This window comes from Priapulus caudatus, unplaced genomic scaffold (genome assembly GCF_000485595.1).
Source record: "Priapulus caudatus unplaced genomic scaffold, Priapulus_caudatus-5.0.1 Scaffold317, whole genome shotgun sequence".
Classification (NCBI taxonomy): Eukaryota; Metazoa; Priapulida; class Priapulimorpha; order Priapulimorphida; family Priapulidae; genus Priapulus; species Priapulus caudatus.
The window spans coordinates 80,004-91,376 of record NW_014577378.1 but is presented as its reverse complement, the minus strand read 5'-3'; the positions used below and the strand labels follow the sequence as shown (position 1 = coordinate 91,376).

The 11,373-nt window shown below is 42.1% G+C and overlaps 1 protein-coding gene across 1 annotated transcript in view; it reads left to right on the top strand.

The window, feature by feature from the left end:
• Positions 1–134: 134 nt before the first annotated feature.
• The window catches only part of LOC106808955 (beta-hexosaminidase subunit alpha-like), a 20,020-nt gene continuing 8,781 nt past the window's right edge, over positions 135–11,373 (top strand). The window contains exons 1-9 of the mRNA XM_014811888.1: positions 135–441; positions 4,854–5,026; positions 6,753–6,877; positions 7,875–7,985; positions 8,437–8,538; positions 9,062–9,170; positions 9,487–9,691; positions 10,199–10,285; positions 10,445–10,517. Of these exons, the coding sequence (XP_014667374.1) occupies positions 149–441; positions 4,854–5,026; positions 6,753–6,877; positions 7,875–7,985; positions 8,437–8,538; positions 9,062–9,170; positions 9,487–9,691; positions 10,199–10,285; positions 10,445–10,517 (1,278 nt within the window). The 5' untranslated portion in view covers positions 135–148. The remainder of the gene's footprint in view (positions 442–4,853; positions 5,027–6,752; positions 6,878–7,874; positions 7,986–8,436; positions 8,539–9,061; positions 9,171–9,486; positions 9,692–10,198; positions 10,286–10,444; positions 10,518–11,373) is intronic.

Below are 11,373 nucleotides of genomic sequence, written 5' to 3'. Positions count from 1 at the left end.
GAAATTACATTCCCTTGACACGATTCTTAATGATAAATTTAAGTGATTTCATTTAAAAGAAAAAACCATCGAAAATAGGCGGATACTGAGGATTCGGATGACCATTGACATTCTCTTGCCAAAAACAAGAGACCTACATTAGAAAAACATGGCGGTTGTTATAAAGATTGTAGTGTGTATTCTCCTCTTCTGCGTTGCCTATTTTGATGTTGTGCAGCCAGCGCATCAACAAATTACAGGACGATATGAATTAGGTAGCATGGAAGCGGCAACTGTTGGTGCTCCATGGCCAATGCCACAAAAATACGATGTAATGCAAACTTACATGTTTATAGATAAGTCGAATTTCGAGTTTCCAGTTATCGCCAAAACATGCGATTTGCTCGAGGACGCTATAGCAAGATATTATCAGATAATCTTTGCAACGGATCACGAGTCAAGGCAAGTTAGTTAGTCCTTTTCATATTAATGCCTATGAGTATATGAACTAATACTGCCGAAGCCGGCAATTGAGTTGTAGAACTTGTACAATGCAATGGCAATGGGTCCGTACTGGCGTACACATGCAGGCACTTGTAACGTTTCAATAAAATATAATTGTATTACAATTAATGCTAAATAAATACGACATCTATTTACTACCAAATTCTTAATGTTTACCTACTCTCTTTTCCCTATTATTGCCGACAATTTCCCGTAAATGCCGTCCAAATGCTCATCTGCAACACACTGTCACACGCTGGCCGCCGCACGCTAGCTGCTGCACACTGACACATAAATATATAGCAGGTAGGGAAGCGTGCTGCCAAAATTCGCTTGACGCTCGCTTGATTTCATACGAATACAACACAAATATTCAACAATTCTACTCTATCTTTGTTTCTATTTGAAGAACAGTGTTCACTTGTTATAAAAACATACTGTCTGTGTTCGTAACCGAGCTGTGTCACGCGAAATCACACAAAGCCTGACGAAATTCTTGTGTTCGCTCCCGTTGCACAGTTTATGTAAATGTCTGCAAGTACAGGGCTATAGGCGGCGCACTGCATTTTGGGAAACTACCACGCTGCTTTCCAACTTCCGTACGAGCCCCGTCAAAGCCGCCAGTGGAGCGTTGCAGCGCAAAAATGAGGTTACGAAGAGTGCCGGTGGGTGTTTTCTGATTCCGACAGCCATTTACATAAACTGCACAACGGGAGCGAACGCGAGAATTTTGTCACACTTTGTGTGATTTTGCGTGACACAGCTCGGTTACGAACACAGACAGTATGTTTTTATAACAAGTGAACACTGTTCTTCAAATAGAAACAAAGATGGAGTAGAATGGTTGAATATTTGTGTTGTATTCATATGAAATCAAGCGAGCGTCAGGCGAATTTTGGCAGCACGCTTTCCTACCTGCTATATATTTATGTGTCAGTGTGCAGCAGCTAGCATGCAGCGTACTTGTGTGTTGCAGATGAGCATTTGACCGGCATTTACAAGTGATTATAGGTGAAATAGAGTAGAGAAACATTAAGACTGGTAGTAAATACATTTTGTGTTTATTTACCTTCTTTTTTATTGAGACGTTTCAAGTGTTTGTGGGTCCGTAGACTATGAGGGCGTATAATGCCATTTAATGGGGGCGTAGTCAACTCGCCTCGCCGGCAAACTCGACCCGTGCAGGGCTCGAATTAAGCGACGAGAAGGGCAAGGCAATTTTTTTAGGGCATGTGAGAAATCGCCTTGAATTTTCTCTAAAATAGAAAGGCACCAAGGCAACTCTCAAAATTTGAGAAGGGCACCAAGGCACTTTTGTAAAATAATGGAAAACTCATAACAAATTAGTACATCAACATCGTCTTGCTTTTAATGTACAAAACAATATGCCCCCATGTAAGCTTACACCGTAACACTGACCCCTGTAGGCCCTACCAACCTCTGCTAATGGAAGTACAGTAACAAGAAATTTTACATGCCCGCTATCAGGAGCAAATAATTATCCGATGGCATTATTATTCCCTCCTGCGACTATCGGTTTTTAGCTCATCATTGCAACTACAGCACGCACGCGCACGTGTTATGTTGATTCGACTAAAAACTTAGATTAAAGGGCACCGACGGCAATTACACAAAAGGGCAAGGCAGGTGACTGCCGTCGGTCGGGTTGGATTTTCAGGGGCAGTACGGCGATTGATAGGGGCACCGACGGCAATTGCCGTCGGTGCCGTCGGTTAATTCGAGCCCTGGACCCGTGTGTCGAGATTTAATGCCTGCATGCATGTCCGTCAGCTCGGCTCGTGTGGGTCGAGATGACCCACCTGAAGATCGGGCAGCTCGATTCACCGCCTAACTCCAGTCCTCGAAATAAGAAAAAAATGTCCAGGCATCAAATTGGGTTGTCCGCAACAATATCTGGTTGTCCCAAAAAATATCCCCAAATCTCCTATTTTCAATCACATCATAATATGATCAGAAAACACCTAAAAACAAAGGCGTAGCCAGGATTTTTTAACAAGGGGGGCCAAAAACAGCGAACTGCGCAAAATAGTGGATGACTTAATATTTTACTGGCTCCTCCGCCTCTCTTTCCACACCCTAAGGCTCCTTTACCTCTCAGCTCTGCAATCTTTGTTTTGGGCGCCATGCGAAAAGGCGACATTTTTGTTCATTGTTCTCTGCTTCCAAGATATGTAATTGTTCAGTGGTGGGTTTAGGATTCCAAGGAGGGGGGGTTGAAAAACAGGTGGGGGGGGGGTATGGTGGTCCTCCCCCAGAAAATGTTGGAAACTTGCTGGTTTGCTGGTTCCAAATCGAGTTCACCTCTCATAAATCAGAAAACCTGACATACCAGTGTTGAAAATAGCAGCTGGTCCCATGTTTTTATATTATTAACGATTTAATTCACGATTAAGATTTCTTGATGAGCTAGAAAACACTCGGATTTGAAGTATGAAAATGAACATTATTGTGCCAGCCTACACCAGTTGGTTGGGATTGATTGTCAGTTCAGATGCAAAATATTGATAGCAAAAGGTTATACACCATAGAATAATTGGGTAATATAACACGCGCATATATAAGATAGCCGAATCGGTTTAGAGGTAGTGTTAGGGTTAGGGTTAGGGATAGGGTTTCTTGGTTGTCCACCGGACAATGTCTCAGACTGGTTAGGTTGTCCGGCACAAATTCTGGTTGTCTCGGACAACCGGACAACGCTTATTTCGAGCACTGTTAAACTCATATATGAGATTGAAAATTGAGATTAATTATGTGTTACAAAATTATACTTTACACATAATAATAGGTTATGCCCACACAATACCACTCACTTATATTTATATACAACTTACAAGTACGTCAACCATCTTAACAAACCAGACAGAAATGATCCCCTACCACACTTTGTAATTATTGCTCTCAAATCAAGTAAATTTTATTATTTAGCTCAAAACTATTGCATCCATCAGATTTGTTCTCCATGTAAGAGACTGCTTTCAGTACATGTATTTGTATGTGAATTATATGGAATAGATTAAAAATAATAATAAAACTAGATGTTTTTGACGTCAGAATGTGTAATACATCTTAAATGAGTTAGCCGGTGAGTTGAGCTGCCCGATCTCCGGGGGGGTGGGTGGAGTTAACTGGTGCCCGTACTGACAAGCGCTACTGACTGTACTGAGCTACTGTTACTGATTCATGTAGCCCCACATGACGCACTGACGAGACGGATGGAAGCGCTGAAAATTAGCTCAATGAAACAGCCATCAATCGAAAGAACGTTTCAACCGCTTCCTGGCTTGCTTGCAGTAACTGGGTGCTACTGGACACTGCTTTCTACTAAAGTTATACCCTATTTTATGTAATGAATTGGTCAAAAATAACACACTTGCGATTTTGCATTTAACTCTGTTCGACTTAAATCAGAGATCAACTGCAGGGTGATATAAATGCACTGAGTCAAATACTCCCTGATTTACTGTCGGACTCCCTGATTTGACATTATATGCAGGAGTTCGTGTGACTCCCTGAAAATTTTGCCATACTATACTAACTAGTTTCGTTCCAGAGCACGGCCTCGCGGAATTACCGTATTTTTTTCAGCAAATGTATAAAGAAAATTTAGCAGACGTGTAACCGCATGAATCTTCAAAGTAAGCACGTGTTATTGTTAATATCTTTAATTTTGAACTTCAAACTGCATACTTCCTCATTTTGCCGCGGACTCCCTCTTTTTGAGGGCAGGGAGTCCGTTGTACTCCTTTGTTCCAAAGTTAATTTCTACCCCTGCAACTGATAGTATTAGCGGATAAGGCAAATACATGATGCCATTGTGCGTCGATCATTTTGCTTTTTACAATTTAAATTATCGTTTCAGATTTCTCGCCATCCCGATCTAATGGTGGTTGGAGTTTGGTGACTTATTTTGTTCACCACTTGAAATTTACACTTTATACATGAAACTAATGTCTGAGTTCTAATAACAAAGCTGGAATGCTATAACACAAAGTTCAAAGTTAATACAATAGTACTAATTCAAATATTTATTTACTTTGAGATGAATGTAGTTGTCAATCAATTTTCATAGCAGTAGAAACTTTTCTAATAAATGGATGTCCAGCTGTTTATGTGTATTATGACTATTAAGGTAAGTTTCGTAACTGTGTTTAGGCTACTACACAGGTTGAGCTGGCCTATGCTAAGCTACACTATAAGCGCTGTAGTAATGAGCCTACCAACCTGTTGTCATTGACATCATGGACTCGGCTGCCTGACAAGAGTCCTCACATGCAATAGGGTTTTCAAAGTACGTCAGTGATTTATTTCTGATCGCTTGTCATTTCCCAATCTTTTCTGCCATAATACAGATCAAAGAGGAGTCTGTTAAACCGGGAGAGATCTGGAGCATCAGTAGTCATGACAAAGACCAAGATGGTTTCTTCCACGAAGGATTCAAACAACCATGGACAGCTGAAAAATATCAGTATCATACTCACTTACAAGTGTGAAGAGTATCCCAGTATGAACATGGATGAACAATGTAAGTCAACATGTACTCCAACACTTTGGGGCAATTCGCCAATAATCTGCAGGCGCGCAAGTCTCTGAACATAAACTTGTATGCTCTAGGGTGTGATCATACTGTGCGTGCAGCCATGTCAAATCAAGCCGGCCACAGACGAAAACCGCCGTCTACTTTTATGATTTGATCGGCTACTTTTTTGAAAAAATAATAAATATAACTGAAACTGAAATGGCCCGATTGCCTGATCGGACAACTGAAAAATTCTAGTTGTTTAATATTGCTAACATCCTTCGAGCCAGGACGCTATCGCACGACATCCTCACTTTATAGTATCAAAGGTTGCCGAAAAAAGCAACCCGTGAGAGCGTGCAGCGAAAGCCAGCACAGTGCGGCTGTGTATACATGCCTGGGGCGGCATATTGGTTGATGTACGGGGGGGGGGGGAGTGCAGGATTGTTTAAAAGTCGTGTGGGGCATGTTCCTTAGGAGTGGGCACTACTGGGATCAGAGGACGACAGCAAAATTCTATCCTGGAATTGAGGAAAAAGCTGCAATCGGGAATGACACAGTGAGCGTGCTGGCACGCAAAAATAAACGTTGTGTGAATTTCGTTACGATTTTGCATGTATATATTGTAATATGAGGAGTGTATAATATCGATATATCTCTATATTATACTCTATATATATATAATATATAGGTCTATCTATATATCTATCTATCTACCTGTCTATCTATCTATCTATATATATATATATATTGATATTTATATATCTATTTATATAATATAGATCTCTATATTATACACGCCTGGTAATATGATGTGCACTGAACCAAAAGTGGACCTTAACGGCTCATAGATTGCAATAAAATTTTTGACAGATCTGAAAATAAGCGTTGAGTCCTGTGTTAGCTATTCAGTTGGCAGATAGATTAACTTTTACTTTGTCTTAGCATTGTATTTGCACAAATACAGTGACAGAGACTGAGCAGTTCAACCCTCAGCAATTTGAAATTTATGTTGTTGTTGTTTTTAGTAAGTAGTGGTGTCCCCAAAGCTTAAAATACTCAACTCAAAAGTGATGTTTTTGTGATGAAGATTGTTTAATAATGCTGCCTCAGAGTCAGAGTGCAGGAAATTGCATCTAAGAGTTGTATTAAATAAAAAAAAATCCAGGCCCCCCCCCCTGCTCAGGGACCCCCTCCCGAACCCACCCCCTCACAGCTTTGCTGCAAGGGTGCGGCCTGTGGCAGCAGACAGCCGCCTATTTTCTTGGTTTAGCCAGCCACTTTACAAACCTGTGACAAGCCTGGCGTGATGAGGGTGTCTGTACATAGAATAACGCAGTACCACCAGACTATGATAGTACCCAACAGGAAGACAAGTCTTTGCACACATAGAGTCAGGTACTCCTACCAAAGTATAGTAATTCGCTGCAGTGTTGCTCGCAAGTCTGCACATAAACTCGGTTAATACTGTGCAGAAACTGCAAGACCCAGTGCAGAGTTAAGCAGTCTTCTTCTCTTGGTGTATAATAATTCTGTACAGAGACTTGCATTTTTATGCATAGTCGGTTGCTCTTTCAAGATTCCGATACCACGTGCAGGAACGCATGTCCCCGCACATAATGTCGATCACTTGGTCCCGCAATAACGAAAAGAGCTCAGATGCATGCAGACTCCGTCTTTGACAATCATTTGTTTTGCATCTGGTAATGCGTAAATTTCTTGTGTGTTGCAGACGAGATCAAGATTGACAACTGGGACAACCCCGGCGAGGGACTGCTCACCAGCGACAGCATCTGGGGAATTCTGAGAGGCTTGGAGACGCTGTCACATATCATACATGAGGCAGATGACGGTGCAGTAAGTTGCACCATTTTTTCTGGCTTTGCAGAGTTTGGAAGATCCTGACGAAGACTATCACGAATCAAAGCTGGTTGTTTGTCGCTGATTTTACAGCTGAGTAGCATCAAGTGGTAAGCAAGTCGAGTCTGTCTTGGGCAATAGCAGTGGATCTGCGTCTGTGGTGATGGTCCAAGCCTCCTCTTCACGTCACGCACTTCCATATACTATATGATGTTCATCGCTAGCTTCATAACTTAATGGAATCAAAGGATATAATATGTTTGTCAAACACACGTGAGATGGTAGCAGTTGATATGCAACCCATATAGATGGTCCTTACCTCAGATTCACACGTGTCGCACATACAAGGTGGTTGAGTAATTGCTGCGGTCAGGTGTATCTGTGTAGGTGCCTGTATATATATGTTAGGACGCCAGATTGGTACGAGGAAAGCATATTACATGAAGTCATACCGGGAGATTTTATCCAAAAGTAGATGATGTGAATGACAGATAATCCAAAAGGTATTTTTCAAATGTCAATAATATGTATTCATTATGTCATTTCATTGTTGTCTCATTTTGTCGATGTTTTTGATGTAATTTTATGGGATTTATGCCATGCACTCATGCCTATGCATCATATTTTTTATGCCATGCAAGCAATAATCATTGTTCTTATATCAAAATGTCGAAATATAGTTTTCTCATGCAGGGTTAGAAATCGACTTTTTTGCCAGACAGCAAGTACTTGCTGTCAGGGAAAAAGGCAGGCAGCAAATCTTACTCACCCAGGCAGGATCTTTTGTGTTTTTATTGTGTTTTATAAGGAATTTATTGACGGCAAGTATTTGCTGCCAACGTTGAGAGCAGGTAGCAAACTGACCCTAACCCTGCTATGTTATGTTTGTCATTGTTGGGTACATGTATGAGGTCTTTGAGTTTGGGGCAGTGTTATGTAATAATGTTTTGAATATAGTGTCGTAAGATAATGTCGACATCGCTCTTACCCGCAGGTGCGAGTGAACAGCACGTTTATTGATGACTTCCCTCGCTTCAGCCACCGTGGAGTCCTGCTCGACACATCCAGACATTACTTGCCCAAAAGCATCCTACTCGAAAACCTGGTAGGTAAGAAATGCCAGCAGTCGTCGGATTGACAAGTTACGTGTCAAACACCTCACATAAGTAACCCAGTAGTTCACTGAGCCAGTGAGTACTAACCGAATCATTCACTGAAGCTGTGATGACTAACTTAGCCAAATTCGTGAACAAGATTTGGTAGTGGTGACTAGTTATGAGCAGGTCTTGTTAACCAGGTTACCGTTGTCAGAAACCTTAAATAGTTATGACATCCATCATAAGTCTGACATGCCATAACTTTTGCACAACACGTCATGTGCAAAAGTTATCACACGTTAGACAATATGGTAGTTACCAGTATTTATGGCCAGTGTTGTGTTTTGGACAACTGGCCCCTGGTTGTAGAGTATGTCGATCTTTGTGTTAGGTGCTTCCATGCTTACATTTATCAGGTTTTATCAGAACGATTCACGAGTAGTTCTTTGTTACTTGCAGGATGTAATGGCATATAACAAGTTTAATGTGTTCCACTGGCACATCGTTGACTGGCAATCGTTTCCCTACCAGAGCAGAGTGTTCCCCGATCTGAGCAGGAAGGTACAAACGTAGTATGTGGACATGCCAGTACAAGGATTTGCCACTGATGGTGCAATTATGTGATGTACTGTGGTTGATGTGCGCAACCGGTTTACACCTGGTCATATGTAATTTTATAATGTTTGCTTGCTATAAATGATAACAGGGTGCATTGTCAGAATGGTCATTAGTTTTTTGCTCGTCCTAAGTCGTCAAAAAACCTAAATTTTAGCAAAGTGGCAGAGTGGCAGTGGCGAAGTTCTAGGGTTTGGATCAGTCTGACGAAGACGGCTAGGATTACAAGGAAAAAGAACTGGTGCAAAGAGCATAGAACTTATTATGTTTACATGCAGGTAGCATGTAAAGATGTCATTGCTTTTGGGAACGTATAATATTTACATTTAGTAGCAAACGCACTTTAGTTTTATCACTTTCATGGGCTGTATTATATGCTTAAATCTGCCCATTGCATTTTTCTCATGTCAGGGAACGTATAATATTTACATTTAGGTAAGGTGTAGCAATTGTATTTTGCCTGTTTCAGGGAGCGTATAACGAGTACACTCACATCTACACACAAGATGATATAGCAGAGATTGTTGAGTATGCACGAGTGAGAGGCATTCGAGTACTGCCGGAGTTTGACACCCCCGGTAAGCCTATTTCAAAGCTTTTCTTAAAAACCGCGTAAATTTGCAGCCAGCCAACACGCGGTGCCGCAATAATATAAGAAATGATAATGTAATGAAGTGGTAATGTCTCATAATTATAATTATATTTATAACATAATAAGTGCATTAATTCGCTGGCACGCATCTCATCTATATCCACCACGACTTCACCACGTTTCTGGAAAAATTACCTAAACGCCTTCACCGCGCGACCCTGGCTCACCGTCCCGCGATTGGCCATGTGGAGCCTGGCGATGGCACATCTAACTCTCGTGCGTCGTTCCCCTCCGCCCCGCAGGTCACACACTGTCGTGGGGCGCGGGCCGGCCGGGGCTGCTCACTCTGTGCTACGCGGACGGGCGCCCCGACGGCACACACGGACCCGTGAACCCCGTGCCGGCGTCGACGTACGACTTCATGCGCCGCCTGCTCGCCGAGGTCGTCTCCGTCTTCCCCGACGCGTACGTCCACCTCGGCGGCGACGAGGTCAACTTCGGATGCTGGTAGGTGGCGCCACGCGGCGGCCATGTTGGACGGATATGGGTAGGTGGCGCTATGCGTCACATTGGCAGCGGCTATGTTGGACAGGTGGTGCTGGATGTCCATGTTGGAAGGGTGGTGAGGCGAGGCTACGCTGTAATTTTAGGTATTGGAGATGATAGTATACAATGCAATGTTTCAGTATGAAAGTGTCCTGTTTTTATTTATTCGATGCTGGTGGGGTAGCCGAGGTCTGCCTAAGCATCTCAGATATGTGCTCGCCCACGAACCAAATTGCACCAACAAAACTCTTGGTGGTGTTGTCTTTTGGGAGAATCACAGACACTCTAGAGCAAGTTCTGTGAGAAATTTCTGACTCTATATGCAGTAACTTGCATATCTCTATGTACAGAGATTTGTGTTCTACCCGTGTATAATCTTCATCACAGCCGAAGCGGATGTCAGATTTTGATCGATGGGAAATGAATTTCTAACCATCGTAGTCATGAATTACGATTCATCAATTGCAGGAAGTCAAATCCAGAAATCAACAAATTCATGCAGAAAATGGGATTCGGTTCTAACTATGCCAAGCTAGAAGAGTATTACATACAGAAGTAAGTGTTGCTTTCTGCTATCAACCAAGTTTTTATTGTGTGCTTGTGTTATCGTGTTGTATCAACACGTGCATACGTACGTGTGTGGTGTGTGTGTGTGTATATCTCTGCATGTGAAAAGCAGTCACTATGGTATCACCGCTGTTTGCTATGTCGCAGGATACTAAAGATCATGGAAACGCTGAACCACGGGTCCATGGTCTGGCAAGAAGTGTTTGACAACAACGTGACTGTAAGTGCGCAGTGCGTGCGTAAATGAGCGGCAACCCTCATCTCCAGGCGTCGCGCTACGTCGCTCTGTACTTCCAAAATGCTCGTGAGATTTATGTAGCATTTGTGTGTTCAGAGGTAGTTGGGTCGATTCATAGTTGATAGCCTTCCTGCGCCAAGTGTTCGTAATCCACTGTATTGCTGGATGAACTGTGCATGCTGTAGTCATAACCCATTGTCTTTTCCCACCTGCGGCCAGTCGCATATTCAATATGTCGAATACGCTGAAAACAAATTGGATGTTGTTGAAGTTTACATCGTTTTCAGAGGTCATTGAGGCACTTCGATTGCTAATGACAGGAACATGAGTCAGACTGTGCCGAGTCCTCCCAGGTCCTTTCCCAGATTTATTAGTGGGTATAGATTTTGATGCCCCCATGCCAAATTATAACTCGTCATTGTACCTGGTTCAAATCCGTTGAAGTGTTATGAAGGCATCCATAAATAGATTCAGTTCCTGGATCTATCCCTGTACTGGGTCCTAATTCTGGTTCTATGCCTATAGTAGTTAAGTCCCACACCTATCCCTTTAGTAGGCTCAAATCTTATATCCATCCTTGCAGTAAGTTCAAATTGTGATTCGATTGTGCACATGTGGAAGGGCGGCTATTATCTATTCATGTAATAATCCTCTATCTATCCATATACTAACAATATATCTATTCCCTTACTAATCCTGAATCTATTCCTGTAGGTGAGAGGGGATATGATCGGGCACGTGTGGAAGGGTGGTTATTATCTATTCATGTAATAATCCTCCATATATTTTTATTCCAAATATCCTAAATATCTTTTAATATACTAACAATATATATATA